The 19,272-nt window shown below is 46.9% G+C and overlaps 1 protein-coding gene across 1 annotated transcript in view; it reads right to left on the reverse strand.

Moving 5' to 3' along the window:
• Positions 1–349: 349 nt before the first annotated feature.
• FNTB (farnesyltransferase, CAAX box, subunit beta) overlaps positions 350–19,272 on the reverse strand; it is a 74,613-nt gene continuing 55,690 nt past the window's right edge. Inside the window, exons 8-12 of the mRNA XM_066388185.1 lie at positions 16,648–16,777; positions 13,888–14,020; positions 5,923–6,034; positions 3,469–3,583; positions 350–1,814 (exon numbers count right to left, since the gene is read on the reverse strand). Of these exons, the coding sequence (XP_066244282.1) occupies positions 1,683–1,814; positions 3,469–3,583; positions 5,923–6,034; positions 13,888–14,020; positions 16,648–16,777 (622 nt within the window). The 3' untranslated portion in view covers positions 350–1,682. The remainder of the gene's footprint in view (positions 1,815–3,468; positions 3,584–5,922; positions 6,035–13,887; positions 14,021–16,647; positions 16,778–19,272) is intronic.

The raw sequence follows: 19,272 nt of genomic DNA on the forward strand, positions 1-19,272 counted from the left end.
TTAGGACTCAGGAGCACACTCCCTGCTTATCTAGTCAGGCCGAGGAGACAGACACCCAGACAGACCCTGAAACGTAGTGTGCAGAGTGCTGGGACAAAGATAAACAGAATTGCCTCCAGGAACTTGGGAAACATAGTTTTTCACACTTCTTGTTCGGCCCACTGTGTCCTCAAATAGAGAAGGTATGTGAGGGCGGGACCCACATCAGCCTCTTTATAATCACTACCCCGCGTGGTGTGGAAGCTCGCTCCCAGGAGGAGGCGCAATCATGAACAACCTTCTATAACTCCTAACACTGGGCATTCTCAAGGAATTTTCTTGGTACCAGTCACAAATGAGAGGCACCATAGAAAATGTTATTCTTTTATTATTTCAAGGAGGTAATACATAGTCCAATATGCCAAAGCAATAGGGAATTAGAGGCAGCAAGTGGCCAGAGTTTGAGAAGAGCCTCAGGCTGCACCTGTGAGCTCTCGTCTGCCCACAGCTCAACGCTACCTACACGAAAGCTGGGTCAGCGACACGGAGCTTGCTGTGACCGCAGCAGTGGACAGATGACCCACCACGACGTGACACTCCGCTGAGAAGGGGGAATCCGTGTGAGCAGCAGAGGCTGAACGCCCCAGGTGGCCCTCCCTGCTGCCTCCGCCAGCTTGTCCAGCACTTGATTTTATTTCTCTGAGCCCGGGGTGGGCAGGATGTGAATAAATCCTGAGTCAGAAGTTAAGGTGAAAGACTTGGTGGTGGTAATGGTCTGGGTGAGAGAGGACAACACTGTCTTTGAGGAGGGTGGGCTAGGACTCCGGCAGAGAAAAGATGGTAACACAGAATGGCCCCGGCTGCAGGCGTGGCCCTGAGGCCCCAGGAGGAGTTTGTCATGGTACATGATGGGGTGGGTGAGGGCACGGATGCTGGGCTGCTTCCTCTGGCACAGAGTTGAAATAGACGTTCATTTTCCACCCATAATTGGTTTCGCATACCTGGGGCTGAAGCAAATCCTGCCCACGCACCAGGTGTGGCCTTTGTGAGCTGCATGGCACAGTTCTCCAGTGCGGAAGAGGAAGGACTCCCACTCAGGGAGACCACTCTCCCCCAACCCCGCTCTTTCCGATGCAAATCACCAGGGAGGGAGGTGAGAGCCTTGAGCACCTCCTAGTGCAGCCCCATCAGTTTGTGTTTCTGGAAAATTCATTTTGGTGGGACCCAAAGCCCCTCCCTTGGCATGGAGCAAATTTATTTATTCACCCATGGGAGGGCACTCCTGGCCACTTAATGGTGGCGTGCAAGTGGGAATCACAACAGTAGATGCTGCAACAGTCATGGTGGTCATTCATGTCAATAGGACTGTCGGGCTGGGGAGCCGGTGGGGAGGGGCTGCTTCTTCCCAGCATGCACTCCTCTACAACCAGCCCTGGCCAGGCCCAAGTGGGTTCAGATGCTGCATGTGCTGATAGATTTTTGGTTTGTCAGGAGTGGAAAGAATTTTTTTAAAAACCATGCCACTGTGTTCTTCAAACCCAGAGCCACTGGTTTTGTTCTGTTTGACAAAAAAGGGCAATCACAGCTCCACAGTGACCAAGCTTGTGTAGCACAGAGTGCAGATGTATCAAAACGTATAAACCTTGGTCTGAACAGGTGACACTAAGCTGCGGTGACCACAGAGGCTCGGGACCCTGTGTCCTCTAGTCAGTAGAAGGCTCCGCTGTTGCCTTATCCTCATGTTCCTCAAAGCCTGGGACCGGCTTCTGCAGAAAGTGCATGGTGGCCTGGATCACCTTGTCTGGTCCGATGTTGTATACCGGGTGAGTGGGCTGCTGCAGAGAGAACAGATGCCAATCAATCTCCGACAGTCCTTGGAAATGTGACCCATTAAACGTGCTTATAAGAATTGAGCATAAGGCCCTGGCCGGTAGGCTCAGTGGTAGAGCGTCAGCCCGGCATGTAGATGTTCTGGGTTCAATTCCCGGTCAGGGCACACAGGTGAAGTGTCTATCTGCTTCTCCACCCCACCCCCTCTTGCTTCTCTCTCTCTCTTCTCCTCCCCTCCTGCATCCAAGGCTTGATTAGAGTGAGTTGGCCCCAGGGGCTAAGGATGGCTCCATGGCCTCTGCCTCAGGTGCTAAAAAATGGCTCTAGTTGCAATGGAGCAAGGGCCCCAGATGGGCAAGAATAGCACCCTCTAGTGGGTTTGCTGGGTGCATCCCAGTTGGGGTGCATGCGGGAGTCTGTCTCTGCCTCCCCTCTTCTCACTGAATAAAAAAAAAAAGAGCCTGACCAGGCGGTGATGCAGTGGATAGAGCGTCGAACTGGGATGTGGAGGACCCAGGTTCAAGATCCCGAGGTCACCAGCTTGAGTGCAGGCTCATCTGGTTTGAGCAAGGCTCACTAGCTTGAGCCCAAGGTCTCTGGCTCGAACAAGGGGTCACTTGGTCTGCTGTGGCCCCCTGGTCAAGGCACATATGAGAAATCAAATCAATGAACAACTAAGGAGCCGCAATGAAGAATTGGTGTTTCTCGTCTCTCTCCCTTCCTGTCTGTTCGTCCCTATCTGTACCTCTTTCTGACTCTCTCTGTCTTCACCACAAAAAAAAAAAAAAAAAAAAAAAAACACTGGGAAGGAGGGAGGGACAAGAATGGAAGACGGCTGCAGAGTAGGAAAATATGGAAAAATGTTAAGACCTGAAAAAACTAGCGGTTGTTACTCTGATTTTCATCCCTCTACTGGCCGTCTGCGTTTCTGCTGTTAGATTTATTGATATTTCCTGAAGCTGCACGCCCCCTTGTCTGAGAGCTGTGCACAGTCTTAGACTCACTCATGTCTCGGGCTCAGGTGCGTCTCTTGCAGCCCAGCTGCTCCAGGGCTGGATGTGGTGGTGAACATCCTGCCCACAAGAGGTTGACGGGGTTCTTTTAGTTTTGGGTTGTTTTTTTTAAATTTATTTATTGATTTGAGAGAGAGAGGAAGGAAGACAGAGACAGAAACACTGACCTGTTCCTGTATGTGCCCCTACCGAGCACTGAACCCACACCCTTTGCCACTCGCTACGATGCTCTAACCAACTGAGCCACACAGCCCAGCAGGGCTGACAGTGTTTGAGGGCAGCAGACAAAAACAAGTTAAACAAATTGTGATGAGGGCTATGAAGGCCCAGACAGGGGCTGTGGCCGAGCCTTCTGGGTGGTCTCATTATAGAAGGGGTCTGAGAAGGCTTCCTCGGAGAGACAGCACGTGAGATGGGAGGTCCGGGAGGCAGCCCACCATACAGCGGGCTTTGCGTGGCTGCGGGCAGCAGAGCGGTACCCCCACCTAGAACCCTGAGTTTGCCTCTGGGCCTTTCCGCAGTCACAGCCTCATGAATGGGCTGTAAATGGAGGGAGGGTGGTGACTGCCAGCCCAGCAGAGCCAGTAAGCCCCTGTCCTGAGGGACCCTGTGGAGAGAGGCATTGGGCGCCCTCAGCTGGCCTTACCAGAGCGTTCTCAGGCACACCCAGGACCACATCGTGCAGCATGGCTCCACTGCCGAAGTGCTGTGCTATGGACAGGCCGCTCAGGCAGTAGCAGGTATGGTAGAAGTCCCGGGACCTGTAAGCACAGGGCGGCTCTGGGCAGGTGCTCCTCTGCCCCCCCCCCCCCCCCCCGCCAGCACAGCCTCCAGCAACGAAGCGACCACAGACTCAGAGGGCAGCACTCACGCCCCTCCTGCCCTCCCCTCCGCTCCAGGAAGCCTGGTTTGCCCCAGCTACATTTTCAAAGCCCCATCCTTCAGCTGTGCCAGACAGCAGAAGCTCATTTTAGGGTCAGTCCCTCCAGCTGTCTTCCAGAAGGGGATCACCGGGGTAGTGCTAGTGCTAAATTAATATATTTCTCAAGAAAAAAACAAACATCAGAATGTCTAGAAATGGGTCAAATTCTTCCTGATAAACTGCTGGGTACTGGCCTTCAGCTGGGTCTTCCATGGATGCTGGCGGTATCGGGTGCGTGTGCACCCGTGCGTGTGCAGGCATGGCAGGTGAGAAGCAAAGGGAATGAACTTATTTGATTTCCCTTTTTCTTTTATTTGGCACCTCAAAGTATTTAATCTATCTTGTAATAGTTGCTTTTATAATCTCTGCTTATGATACTCAAGGGTTTGAAAATCCTGTATCCTATTCTATTTAAATCAGTTAGGACCCTAGCCAAATAGCTCTGTTGGTTAGAGCAGTGGTCCCCAACCCCCGGGCTGCGGACCGGTACTGGTCCGTGGGCCATTTGGTACTGGTCCGCAGAGAAAGAATAAATGACTTACATTATTTCCTTTTTATTTATATTTAAGTCTGAACAATGTTTTATTTTTTAAAAATGACCAGATTCCCTCTGTTACATCTGTCTAAGACTCACTCTTGACGCTTGTCTCGGTCACGTGATACATTTATCCATCCCACCCTAAAGGCCAGTCCATGAAAATATTTTCTTTTCTTTTCTTTTTTTTTTTTGTATTTTTCTTAAGCTGGAAACGGGGAGAGACAGACAGACTCCCGCATGCGCCCAACCAGGATCCACCTGGCACGCCCACCAGGGGCAACGCTCTGCCCACCAGGGGGCGATGCTCTGCCCCTCTGGGGCGTTGCTCTGCTGCGACCAGAGCCACTCCAGCGCCTGGGGCAGAGGACAAGCAGCCATCCCCAGCGCCCGGGCCATCTTTGCTCCAATGGAGCCTTTGCTGCGGGAGGGGAAGAGAGAGACAGAGAGGAAGGAGGGGGGTGGGGGTGGAGAAGCAAATGGGCGCTTCTCCTATGTGCCCTGGCCGGGAATCGAACCCGGGTCCCCCGCACTCCAGGCCAACGCTCTACCGCTGAGCCAACCGGCCAGGGCTGAAAATATTTTCTGATATTAAACCAGTCCGTGGCCCAAAAAAGGTTGAGGACCACTGGGTTAGAGCATTGTTCTGAAGCACAGAAGTTACAGGTTCAATACTTTGTTGGGGAACACAGGAACAGATCAATGTTCCTGTCTCTGTCTCCCTTCCTCTCTCTAAGATAAGTAATTAAATTTAAAACAAGGCCCTGGCTGGTTGGCTCAGCAGTAGCGTGTCAGCCAGGCATGTGGAAGTCCCAGGTTCTATTTCCCATCAGGGCACCCAGGAAAAGCGTCTGGGTGCTTCTCCACACTTCCCCCTCTCCTTTCTCTCTGTCTCTTCCCCTCCCCTTCATTGGAGCAAAGTTGGCCTGGGCGCTGAGGATGGCTCCATGGCCTCTGCCTCAGGTGCTAGAATGGCTCCCATTACAATGAAGCAACGCCCCAGATGGGCAGAGCATTGCCCCCTAGTGGGCATGCCGGGTGGATCCCAGTCGGGCACAGGCAGGAGTCTGTCTGCCTCCCCGCTTCTGACTTCAGAAAAATACAAGAAAAAAAAACTTTTAAAGAAATATCATTTATTTTAAAAAAAGTTTGGCTAAAAGAAAAAAAAAAGAAATAAAAACTACCAACCCAGCAACGTGTCTGCGTACCTGAAGAGGGGAGCGCGTGTGAGCGGTGGGTAAGGACGGGCCCTGGAGCTGCCAGGATGGACGGCGCGCCGAGACACTGCTCCAGAGGTGGCCTGTTTCCCTGTGCCACAGCAGCACTGCGCAACTGAGTGCAAAGGGACACCCGGCTTTTCCTTTTTTTTAATGTTTATTGTATTGATTTTAGAGAGAGGGGGGAAGGGAGAGAGGGTGAGAGAGACAGGAACATCAAGCTGTTCCTGTACGTGCCCTGACCGGGGATCAAACAAACAACTTCTGCATTTTGGGACGATGGTCTAACCAACTGAGCTATTAGGGAAGGGCTACACCCCGCTTTTAAAGGTTGGCACCTGCTGCTGTCTGGCTCTGAGTGGACCTGAGGCACACACCTCTGTCCCTTTCCCATCCCTTCGTCCCTCCCAGAGACGAGGCACTCACTTGCCAGGCTTGTCCAGAAGCCCCCCGGCCGGGCACTGGCAGCACATCAGAATGTACTCCTGCAGGGCCTGCTGATGGAACATCCAGTGGCTCATGCTGAGGGCAGGGTCACCTGTAGAAAGGCAAAGGATCAGTGCGGGCCCAGGCCGGGTAGAAGTCCAGCACAGTATCAATGACTTCTTTGTATTTTATTACCCAATGGAATCAGTCAAGGTTTCCCTCTACTCTTGGACTAATGTTGAAAATTACAATCTTGGGACATTCCATATCTTCCCCCAAGTCTCCTGTCATGTCCTTTCTCCTGAACTTGACATGAGTCAAAAGAAGCAATGCAGAGTGGCCTTTGCTTTACTTGAAGTGCACCCTTTATCTCAGATGCCCGTCTTCACCCACACCTGTGGCCGGCATGGACTGGCTGTGAGCTCGCTTTACGGGCTGGCCCCCGTTACTGCTCTTGACTTGGTCCACAACTCCTTACTCTGGGCTTCGAAGGCAGTTCCTCCAGCTCCTCTCTGAAACTTGTTAACCAGACGTGAATTAGCTAAGAGAACGCTTCTCAGGGGTGATAATGCCTGTTTATTCTACTTTTCTGAGTCTGAATTTAATCTATCTCCAAAGGGAATTCTCCAAGTTTTTTCTTGGTTCAAAAATGTTCCTGAGAAGCATTCCTAGGCACTGCCCTCCAGCATTTCAGAATATGCCAAGTAGAAGCTGGCAATTCTGGTAATAATACTAAAGTACTGTCAAGCAACAGGCTTCTTCACTCTGAAGTTCAAGCAGTATGATCAGAGAATTCTGTGGGTCACATGGTTATCAGGCGAGAAGGAGGGACAAGTCTCCAAGATAGATGTGTGGAGAAACTTTTACAGGGGGATTGATTTTTTAAAAATAATGCACATATAGCCTGACCAGGCAGTGGTGCAGTGGATAGAGCGTTGGACTAGGATGTGGAGTGCCCAGGTTCAAAACCCCGAGGTCGCCGGTTTGAGTGCGGGCTCATCTAGTTTGAGCAAGGCTCACCAGCTTGAGCCCAAGATAACTGGCTAGAGCAAGGGGTCACTTGGTCTGTTGTAGCACCCCAGTTAGGGCACTTATGAGAAAGCAATCAAAGAATAACTAAGATGCTGCAACAAAGAATTGATACTTCTCGTCTCTCTCCTTTCCTATATGTCCCTATCTGTCCCTCTCTCTCTCTCTCTCTCTCTGTCACAAAAAAAGAACAATAATAATGCATATATAAGATATGCATTAAGTCCTTAGTCAATTTAATAATTTGATACCTGGCCTACAAAGAGAGCAAAAAAACCTATAAATGAGAATTAAAAGCTATTTTTTCTTTTTTTTTTTACAGAGACAGAGAGAGGGATAGACAGGGACAGGCAGACAGGAATGGAGAGATGAGAAGCATCAATCATCAGTTTTTCATTGCGACACTTTAGTTGTTCATTGATTGCTTTCTCATATGTGCCTTGACCACGGGCCTTCAGCAGACCAAGTAACCCCTTGCTCAAGCCAGCGACCTTGGGTCCAAGCTGGTGAGCTTTTTGCTCTAACCAGATGAGCCCACGCTCAAGCTGGCAACCTCGGGGGTCTTGAACCTGGGTCCTCCGCATCCCAGTCCGACGCTCTATCCACTGCGCCACCGCCTGGTCAGGCAAAAGCTATTTTTTCTTTCTTCCAGTCTTTTGTTTGTTTCTAAGCAATTTTCTATATACTTTTTTTAAAGACTTTATTTATTGATTTTACAAGGAGAGGAGGGGCAGAGAGCAAGAAGTATCAACTCAGTTGCTTCACTTTAGTTGTTCATTGCTTGCTTGTTGCTTGTCATATGTGCCTTGACCCGGCAAGCCCAGGGTTTCAAACCGGCGACCTCAGCGTTTCAGGTCGACGCTCTATCCACTGTACCACCACAGGCCAGGCTTTCTATATATACTTTTGTATCTTAAGTTTTTCATTTCACACTATAGGTATAAATATTCCCGTTCTGCTATATAATTTTCATAACCATCATTCTAAAGAGCCATATAGTATTTCATTAAGTGGATGCACAAGGTAACTGCATTAATATAGGCACTGGGCCAAAACTCTCATATATATGAGTATAGAATCATTTATAGTAAAAATTTTTAATGTTTCCAATAAATACAGTATATAAAGAAAGTATTAAGTAAAATATTTTATTGTGTGATATTTATAAATATAAAATATACAACCCTGACTGAGTAGCTCAGTTGGTTAGAGCATTGTCCCTCATGTCAAGGTAATAGGTTTGACACCCATTCAGGGCACTTACAAGAATCAATCCATAAATGCACAAATGAATGGAACAGCAAATTGATGTTTTTCTGTCTCTCTCAAATCAATTAAAAAAAAAGAAATAGCCCTGGCCGGTTGGCTCAGCGGTAGAGCGTCGGCCTAGCGTGCAGAGGACCCGGGTTCGATTCCCGGCCAGGGCACACAGGAGAAGCGCCCATTTGCTTCTCCACCCCTCCGCCGCGCTTTCCCTCTCTGTCTCTCTCTTCCCCTCCCGCAGCCAAGGCTCCATTGGAGCAAGGATGGCCCGGGCGCTGGGGATGGCTCTGTGGCCTCTGCCTCAGGCGCTAGAGTGGCTCTGGTCGCAACATGGCGACCCCCAGGATGGGCAGAGCATCCCCCCTGGTGGGCAGAGCGTCGCCCCTGGTGGGCGTGCCGGGTGGATCCTGGTCGGGCGCATGCGGGAGTCTGTCTGACTGTCTCTCCCTGTTTCCAGCTTCAGAAAAATGGAAAAAAAAAAAAGAAAAAAAAAAAGAAATATACAGAAAAATAGTTCTTAAATTTCTTAAATGCAGGAGACAGAGATGGGAGCGGATGGAAAGTGATCAGAATTTTCTGGTTTGAGTACTAGATGTGGTTCAGTGGTTGGCTGACATGTGGGGGTCATGTGCAAAAACCATTCATCTTCAACATCTAAGTCCTGCTGGCGTCTCAGACGCTCACACTGGCTGAGGCACACAGGAAGGGAGCCCAGCAGAAGGAGAGCACTCCGACATCGCCCCCTCAGGCTCCTCCAGGCAGCCCCTGCTCACAGAAGCACTCGCATGATTTTAATTGTTTCCCTCTTCTTTCCCCACCTACAAGCCCAGCTGGCTTTGTAGAGGACACACACATCTATGATGGGATTTCACCCTATCTCCTTTTACGTATTTCCAACGTTGTTTCCAGTTCTTTGGAATTATAAAAAAAAATGTTGCAATACACATCCTTGTGAATCTTCTGTATGTTAGGATTATTTTCTTCCAATAGATTCACAGGAGTGGAACTATTCAGTTAGAGGGAATAACATTTTTAAGGCATTTAATAGATATTGATAAACTACTTTAAGACTTCATTTAGCCACCAGCAAAATTTAAGATGTTCCTGTACAACCTCCAGCACTTACATTTTAAAAATTCTCAGCATTTAGAATGTTAAAAAGAAAAAGGAACAGTACCTGATCATTTCTTTTGATTTACATGCCCTTGATTACTAATTAAGGTGAAACTGTCCCATAACTTTGGTTTACTAACTGTATTTCTTTTTGAAAGTGTTTGTTGGTCCTTTGTCTTCTGAGATCCAAGAATTGACTTTACCAGTCTAGCTGTCTATTGTACAATATTTACTCTTTGTCTATATCGTCTGCTACCCATATATTCACCTTCTGTTTGGTGCTATAATCACACTGTTGAGTTTGTCTTTGTAATTTCTTTAAAGAAGCCTATTGGATGGGTACATGGATTCTTGGGGGGAGGCTGATGAAAATTCTAACACTGACTATGGAGATGGCTACACAACTGTGCGTATACACTAAAAACCAGTAAATTGCTCACTTCAAATGGCTGAACGGTAAATTATATCTCAAGAAAGCTGTTACTTTAAAAAGCATATTTATTAAACTTTAGGATAACGGCATTCAATATCTGTACAAAATATACCTTTATTTCATATCGTATAAGAAATAAAAGATTGTTATTACAAGGTAAATAATAACCTATCGTAAAAATTGGAATTGGAAATGAAAATGCCATGTTTACTATTAATTACAGAATGTTCAGTTCCTCCCACGTTATCGAAGTCAGAAAGCTCGAAGTTCAGTCCTGACAGGGAACCTGCAGAGATCTGGAGCGTGCACACGGGCAGAGATCTGGAGCGTGCACACGGGCAGAGATCTGGAGCGTGCACACGGGCAGAGATCTGGAGCGTGCACACGAGCACACAGAAGCATAGTGAGACAGAGGAAGACATTATCATGGGCTGACAATTGTGCCCCGGAACCAGCTTTTAAACCCTTCATACCTCTCCCTTAAATTACAGATCCTCCTTTTGATGTCACTCTACATTTCAAAGGCCCCTTTCATCTAAGAAATCAAAAGTTTACCCAAACAGTAAGTGACAGGTGCAGCCACAAGTCGCTCAGTTTCCCAGGGGGCCAAACACAGGCCTGGGGGATGTCCCAAAGAGCAAACAAGTGACCAGTAAACTACAGACAGAAACTCACAGGCCTGCTGCCCTCTTAGTCCTCCACAAATACAGGATAATTCACCAACTGAGGGAACACTGGACACTGTTTAAGACACTAATAACTCATGCTTCTACTCAAACACTGCCTTCCACATGCGTTCCAGCACCCGCCCACTGGGAAGTACTGCTGGCCACTGGCAGAGCCAGCGTCCCGCCTGCGTTCAGGTGCTGACGTGTGCCGGTCCCTCATCATCTTTTTAGTTAACAATATGATCATCACCTTCTCAGAGTATATTTATTCATTTTCTAAAATAAAAGTAGTAAAGTACATGGTTTTTTTAAAAAAAGGCAAGAGTATAGTACAGATAAAAAATTTAAGAAGGAAGTCCCTCCTCCCTGTTCCTCCCTCTCTCTACCAGAGGTGCCTACTGTCAATTGAAGGGGCTTTGTGTCCGCACCCAGGAAAAGCTGTGCGGATGCCAGCCTGTGCACACGCAGACTGCTCCAGGCCTGGCCTTTTACACGTGAGGTTGTGTCATAGAGAGCTTTCCACATTGGCCCACTGTATGCAGCTACTGTATGGAGAGATCAGAATTTACTCAACTGTTGTGATGGGCAGTGGCGTTGTTTTCTATTAAAACCCACGTCAGCCTGACCAGGCAGTGGCGCAGTGGATAGAGCGTGGGACTGGGATGTGGAGGACCCAGGTTCGAGACCCCGAGGTCACCAGCTTGAGTGCGGGCTCATCTGGTTTGAGCAAAGCTCACCAGCTTGGACCCAAGGTCGCTGGCTTGAGCAAGGGGCCACTCGATCTGCTGTAGTCCCCCTGGTCAAGGCACATATGGGAAAGCAATCAATGAACAACTAAAGTGCCACAACAAAAAACTGATGATTGATGCTTCTCATCTCTCTCTGTTCCTGTCTGTCTGTCCCTATCTATCCCTCTCTCTGACACCCTCTCTGTCTCTATAAAAAAAAACAAAAAAAACACCCCACTTCAATACACATCCTTTGCTGGTATTTGACAGTACATTTGCAGGGTTCAAATAACTTAAACAGATGCCTCCAAAATACCCTCCAAAAAATGATGCACTATTTACACCCCTACTAACAGTACAAAGTGCCTGTGCTTCCACACTCTCCCCAACGTTGGGGATCAAAGTTTCTCATCTCCGTCAATCTGATAGCAAAAACAAATCATTTCCTGTGTTTATTTGCTTTTCTTTAATTATCATCTTTTTGTTTGATTAATGGCCATCCGTGGTGGTTACATGCAGGGCTCTGATACCACTGTGGGTGGCAATCAGGTATTCATAAAGCAAGTCACTTACCCTTGATGTACTGTTTCCTCATCTGTAAAGTGGGAATAACAATAGTACCTATTTCAAAAGGTTGTTCAGAGCATCAAATGAGAACATCTATGTGAAAACTGAGTTCAGGCCCTGGCTGGCTGACAGCGCTTGGTGATTCTCAGCTGCCGGTAGTCGCAGCAGTTGGAGAAGTAACAGTAATAGCAGCTCTTTTTCTGCCTGTTCAGAGCCTTTGCCTGCTTTTCAACTGGGCTGTTTAGCTGCTCTTGATTTAGATGACTTTCTCAAATTAAAGAATGAACCCTTTGTCATTCATAACAAATATTTTCCCCACCTTGCTACTTGTTTTGTTTATATAATTTCCCTTCTTTTGTAAAATAACTTTTGTTGTTTTTCTTTAAGAAATACAAAGTAATTATAGAAAAATTGAAAATACAAATAAAAAAAGAGAGAAAACAAACATCGCCTGTCATTTCACAACCCAGATTGCCTTCTAGTAACATTTTTAGAGTCAATTCTTCAGTAAAACTGGAATTATCTATATACCGCTCTGAAACCTAACATTGATCACAGTATATTTTAAGTATCTTTCTATGCTGCATCTCCTTTTGATGCCCAACGTCAGTATTTTGCCCACTATTCAAAACCCTTCCCTTCTTCCAGGACCCTGCCTGGTGCCAGCCCACCATGTCTGAGATGCAGCGAGTGTGGGCCCAGCCCGGGCCTGCTCCAGGCAGTGCGAGAACCTGGGAGCGCTGACATTCACAGGCAACCTTTTCCACAGGCAAAGCTCTGGATGTGACTGGTCCTCCAGAACGTGTGCTGCAATAAACAGACTGTCAACCAGGCCCCCCTGGAAGACTTTGGCAGGAGGGCTGCTATTACAGCTCGCTCCGCATTTTCCTGGCAACGGCTGGGTGACGGCATCGTATCCCTGCCAGGGACAGGCTTGTGAAAGGCTGACAGTTTTACCAGGGGCTCAGTCTCACCAGTTCCAATAAAAGGATCACTAAAACCCCATGTTATTTCTGTTTCGAAGACGCTGGGCTCTAGGGGAATTCCTGACTTCCCCACTGTAATATTCAAGCCAGAGACGGCATGGGCTTCAGAGGCAGGGGGACTGATAGGTCTGAACGCTCTGAGCCCGGAGCCCAGGGGCCCCAGCCAGGGCTCTCAGGCTAGACTGCGACAGGGAGAACAGGAAGGCAGAACAGAGGCTCTGTTTACTCCAGTTCAGTCTCAAAGGTGGCCACAACTCAAATGAAACCAAGAACCGAAAGAAAGGGGCTCAGAGAGAACAGGCAAACAAGGAGAAAAAGTGTATTTGTGTGCTGGCGCAGGGGGGTGAGCAGTAGAAAAGAATCTCATCTTTTACATTTGAGCAACTGATTGCCCAAGGAGAAGCTTCCCCCTGGGCCAAGGGATCTCACTCCAACAACAGATCAACCCAGCGGAGCAGCCCCGAACTCCCCTCTCCCGCTGGCTCCGCGGAAACATCCTGTTCTCACACGGAACAACCGGGAAACAACTCCGGCGTCAGCAGACGGCCTGAGATTCCAAGAGGTAATAAGGGGAAAGGCTCCCGGAAGCTCTGCCTGCTGTCCACCTGCTCTGGGTTTGCATTCCCACTTGAGACGCCACAGAGAAGAACATGGGTCTCTCCCCTCCAGTAAAGCAGGGGGAACAAACACCTGTTTCAGATTCTTCAACATTTTAACATACCACCTCTCTGAGGGTGGCCATTACGCAGCCAGACAGACACAGTAGGTCTTCTTTCTGTGGGTTCTGGTTCTCTGCCCCCTTTTACAGTTGCTTTCTGTCACTCTTGTGACCACAGGCACAGCATGGGTTTTCAGTTCTGATCTGACCAACATGGAGCACCGCATTGGAAACTGCGGCTTCACACCCAGCTGAGGGGGCAGTCACCCTGGGGCCCAGGACTGGCACCCGCCTCCTCCTAACCACAGCCAGGGTGAAGCAGCCATGAGTCCCTAAACCACTGGCACCAGCTCCTAACCTATTCTGCACGTGCATGCAGAAGAGGAGGTTCCAGACTGGGAACTCAAAATCCAGTCTGCACAGTTATCCTAATCGCTGCTCTGAGAACGCACTCTGGTTTCCTGACGTGGGTAGCAGCCGAGGGCAGTCATGGAGCCCCCGCCCACAGCTCCTGGCTCACCTTGAGCGTGCAGCGCGCGGTGGAGGAGGGGCAGGAGCCCCGCCTGCCAGAAGGAGTAGCAGCCATCCACCAGCTTGTTGCAGCGGCCCTGAAATCCACCTTCAAACCGCATCTGCCGGCTTGTCACCCATTGCTGAGAAGGAGACAAAGGGAGAGAGGGGGTTGTCAGCTAAAAAGAGACACAAAACCCAGCAAGACAGCTCTCCAGAGACTGATCCGGGGAAGGAGGGCTCCTGTCTCTGGGCTTCCTGAGGCTTAAAGTTCTGGTGCTTTGACCTCTCACCCCCTTCCCCTCACTGCCGCAGACCTCGAGTGGAGCACTTAAGCTGACCTTTTCAAAGCGACCAGCATTGATCTCTGCTCAGAGCCTAACACGATGAGCCACCCTTTCTCTGGTTCCAAATGGGTTCTGGTGCTGAGAGAATCAAGAGGTCAGGTTGGCTTGTAAAGAGACCTGCAGATGTCTCTTACTAAACAGGGCTTCACTGGGAAATTTAAGGCAAGACCACCAGCAGCTCATTTCTAATCCCTTTCCCTGCTCAGGGAAGTTGGTTGATTAAAAGCAGATATATGGAATTTTGTGCTACATCTCATCAGATGATCTCAAACTGTTTCTTTTACTTGGCTCCTGAGGAAACGTATCCAAGGTCTCTAAGCAAGTCACTCACAAGACTGGAAGCAGAAGCCATGAGTCCTGATGACCAATGAGAGCCCTGTCCAGTCTAGCCTCTCTCCAGGGAACCTGGGGGGCTGACAGAAGGACATCTTTTACTCTGGACCTGTAAAGTGGCTCTGGATGTCGCTCAGCAGTCACACATGGTATTACCATTCCTCGCTTATTTCCAAGTTTTCTAAACACACTCTACTGCTATGATCAAGATAGTCACAGTTGGGCCCCTGTGAAGAGCAGAGCCAACTGGCTGAGCAGATAATGACATCTGCATTTCCCTCCCAGCCCTGCAAGGCCGTTGCAGCCTCCAGCCATGGGCTTCCAGAGCTGTCTCCGTAACTGAACAGCACACAGCAGTACCTCCCCTGAACTACATTCTTCCTAGACTGAGTTCTCGAAAGTAGCCACAAAGAACCCTCCCAAAAAGGGGGCTGGAGGGCAATGGAGGTGGTTTTCCAGTCATCCTTTAAGCTAATGGTTGTAGAATTTAGATGATAACAGTATACTCCTGTTTAACACCCACCCAGAGAGTCATAATCCCAAATTCTTAAAAGACCAAAAAAAAAAAACAAAAAAAAAAAAACGCACTGCAGATGTAGGCACTAATATATCCCCAGTCTTAAATGAGCAGTACTTTAGGGATGATGCCATTTAGTGAATGTAAGCTACTCATTACTCAAGTAGTGGGAAGTATAGCCTTCATCTTACTTACCCCACAGATTGTTTTTAGGCCAGACTAATTAATTTTTTCCAGTATCTCAGCCCATGGCTTCACTCTATTGACTATATAAAACCCTTCAGATATAGGCCCTAGTTCTCCCAAAGCAAACGAGGAAAGGGAGTAGTTTCAGTAAGGACACTGACCTTTACTGAGCACCTACCATGTGCCAGGCTGCTTATATATGTTCTCTCCTTTAACCTCCAAGGAACTATTACTCTACCTCATAGAGGGAAACAAAGTTGAAGCTAAAACAGATTAGACAATTTTCCTAAGGTCACATGGCTAGGAAGTGGTAGAGACAGGGTTCAAATCTAGAATATTGTCTTTGTAACTGAGGCATTTGCTAATTATATTCTTTATTTCAGCCTGAGAGATGGAACTTCTATGTTTCATGCTTTATTAGTAATCATATTTTGGTGGATTTCAGAGTCCAGTGCACAAAGTTGGTCATTTCAGTATGAACCTGCAAACCTTCAGTATGCTATACGGACTTCCTCAGGATAAGGACAACACACTGAAGGTCACAGCTCACAGAGTATGACAGAAACTCTCTCAGGGTTTACAACGGGTCTCATGACAATTCCTATGATAGGAGCCTGACACGTACACTTGGGGAGAAAAGATGAATGTCAATTGCAGCTGGTTTGCTCTAAGGTCCTGGTCAGGGAGTAAATGCTTCCCAAAGGCATCGCCCCAGGTGCCCGTGGGTGTGTGCATGTTTGTGCACCAGGTCTGCAATGATAACTTAACTATAATCGAGTGACTCCTTGAAGCTGACAGTTTTCTGAGTTCATTCTGAATATTGTTCAGGAGCTTGAAGTCCAGACATAAGTGTTTGGGCCACCCGCTCAGTGCAATTAGCCTGCTCTGCCCAGCAAATTTAAATGCAGTTACTAAATGTTCACATAGCATGGCAGCTAATAAAACTTGGCCTCAAAATGCCTCAAAGCTCTTCTCACGACTTTGTCTCTTAGGATAGTCTAAGACACATGTTAACCCCTAATTTTAATAAACTGAAGGGAGGTACATTTTTCTTGGAAGTTTGAAGAAGGTACTCTGTCTCATAGCACATGTCTGAGGCACTCAAGAACACTCTGTCTGGAGTCGTCCCGACACACTATGGAGAAGGCTCAGAGCAGGACGAGGGGAAGGCAGGAAGAAGGGGGCTGACGCAGAGAGTGAGCGACGTGCACTCCTCCCCCTTCCTCAGAGCAGGGTGAGCGCTCACGCCACTCCATCACAGCCCTTCTGGTTCAGGGGCTCGAGGTGGGAACTCTGTCAGCCCCTCCCCCAGGCCAACCTCCCCCAAAGCCTAAGTAGTCACATCCCCAGGAGTCTGGGGCTGGAAGATGGATCAACAGACGCTTACCAATAAGTTCTTTAAGTTTAAGGAACGTTCCTTCTTGAGGATGACCAGAGCCGCCAGGCCACAGAAAGTGTAGCCTCCGTGGGCTTCCATCCCCGGCACCCCGCCAATTCCACCTTCCCAATTCTGACACCTAAGAGATTGGCAGAAGGAGATTAAAGGGTCAGCGTCAACCAATGAGGGGCCGGGCTGAGTGGATGGGCACAAATGTAGAGCCCTGGATGGCAAAGAACGTGTTCACTCACATTAAGCTTAAACCAAGACAAGTATGACTAGAAAGATGCCACCTAATTAACTTTTAGAAATGCCTTTCCTCAAAAGAAAGAAAGAAAGAAACTCAGAAGTAGTCTACTTATGTAGCAAACATAATACCTCAAATCATTTTTTGGAAAAAGGATATAAAATCGTACATACAGTATAATAGCCACCAGGTTAAAATAAAATTGAAAAATAATTGCTAATTTTGGTTATCTTAGTACAAGTCCATTGCTAATATTTTCTTCTTTATTCTTCTGTATTTTCAAGAGTTTCTATAGTAATTGTATACCTTTACAACTGTCTAAAATAAACTTATTTTTTTTAATTTTAATTTCCTATATATTCAAATTATTTATTATTACAATTATTATTTGAGGTTAGACCATATATTAAGAGTGTATTTTCTAGTCTTTAAAGCATGCATAATCTTTGGCCCAGTAATATAGGGTCATTTCTAGGGATTAACCCTACAAAATAATGTTTCCAAAGATCAGATTATAAGAATGTTTACTATATTCCCATTTATAACAGTAAAATGTTAGAAAAAACACAGAAGCTCAACAGTGGCCTGACCTGTGGTGGCGTAGTGGGTAAAGTGTTGACCTGGAATGTTGAGGTCGCCAGTTTGAAACCCTGGGCTTGCCCAGTCAAGGCACATATGACAGGCAACAAGCAATCAATGTACAAATAAAGTAAAGCAACTATGAGTTAATACTTCTTGCTTCCCCACTCTGTAAAATCAGTAAGTAAAATCTTTTAAAAAATATTTTTTAAAAAAGAAGCTGAACAGTAAGGGACAAATTATAAAAATTATGGTATATCTCAGTGGTAGTCAACCTGGTCCCTACCGCCCCCTAGTGGGCATTCCAGCTTTCATGGTGGACGGTGGCGGAGCAACCAAAGGATAAATAAAAAGATAAATTTAACTATAGTAAGTTGTTTTATAAAGATTTATTCTGCCAAACTTAGCGAAAACCCGACATAAAGTAGTACTTGGTAAGTAATTATTATGATATGCTTTAACTTGCTGTAACTCTGCTTTATAAATTTTATAAAGTAAAGTTACTTCCCTACTTTATAAATCACCATTACTGTGGAACCGGTGGGTCGTTAGAAAATTTTACTACTAACAGAGATACAAAAGTGGGTGGTAGGTATAAAAAGGTTGACTACCCCTGGTATATCTAATACAACTGAATACTACAGTCATTTAAAGTGCTATAGAAGTATATTACAGATGTTCCTGATATATTACATGAAAAAGTTATAAAATGATAATGTACTGTATGATTATTCTAGAATTCTGGAAAGATATATACCAAAAGAGTTGTTGGTAGTGGACTACACGTGGTTTAGTTTCTTTTTTTTTGCTTTACTATAACAAACATGCTTTATCTGTGAAATAAAGAAATTTTCTTCTCAGTATATTTTCATGTAACAACAGAGAACTTTCTCCTAATAATCTCGAAGTATATACGTATGTATAGTCATGCTCTCTACAGGTGAGTCTGCTTCTCAATCCCGGTGGCAGTACAGGTGCACAGGTGGATGAGCACCAAATCCAAGAGTGGGTAGAACTTCCAGGTGGGAGAGAAAGGAAGCGGAAATACCTCCTGTATTGCAGGCACGTCTCCCTTGAGGCCAGGCATCTGGGAACCCACAGACCCTGTCAGAGATGGCACAGGACTAGAGAGATCACAGTGCAGACGGAGGACAGAGTCAAACACTGGCTACCATTCCCTGCACTGATTCTTGAGCATCTTCTGTCCCCAACTCCACTGTCACCCCAACACACACTCCACATTTTCTTTCCTGTACACTTGGCTATGTGAAGCACAAAAATACCTCAAATTTGAAAGTTCTAATGAGTCAAGAATACATATACAAGGGACCTCTTATAATCTTTCTTTATTTTAACTTACCTGCAGTTAAAAATAAACAATAAAGAATAAGTCTCCTGCCTACCCTGATCTCCTGGTCCTTCTCACCAGCAGTGACACCTGTCAGTTTATATTTCTTTCTCTCTGTGCATGCACACACACACGCACATGCCCACACAATATGCACACATATATATTTCAAGTGTCTTCTAGCTAAACATAATGAATTGAGCACAGAGCCAGTATGAAAGAATTTTTGTAAGGGACAAGCCCACAAGTGTAAAGAGAATAGGAGAGAATATAAATACAGACAGGAGATGAATTTTGAAAGCTAGAAAAGGAGAGAAGTAACTAATTTAACAGAATAGAAAACTGACTCAACAGACTAGAACCCAGAGAGGGGGGAGGAAGCAAGAGAAAGCAAGGTGATCTGCTCCAATGAAAAACCCAGGGACCAGCGGCACAAGGTTCCTCAGAAAGTGGGGTGCAT

This window comes from Saccopteryx leptura, chromosome 6, assembly GCF_036850995.1.
Source record: "Saccopteryx leptura isolate mSacLep1 chromosome 6, mSacLep1_pri_phased_curated, whole genome shotgun sequence".
NCBI lineage: Eukaryota > Metazoa > Chordata > Mammalia > Chiroptera > Emballonuridae > Saccopteryx > Saccopteryx leptura.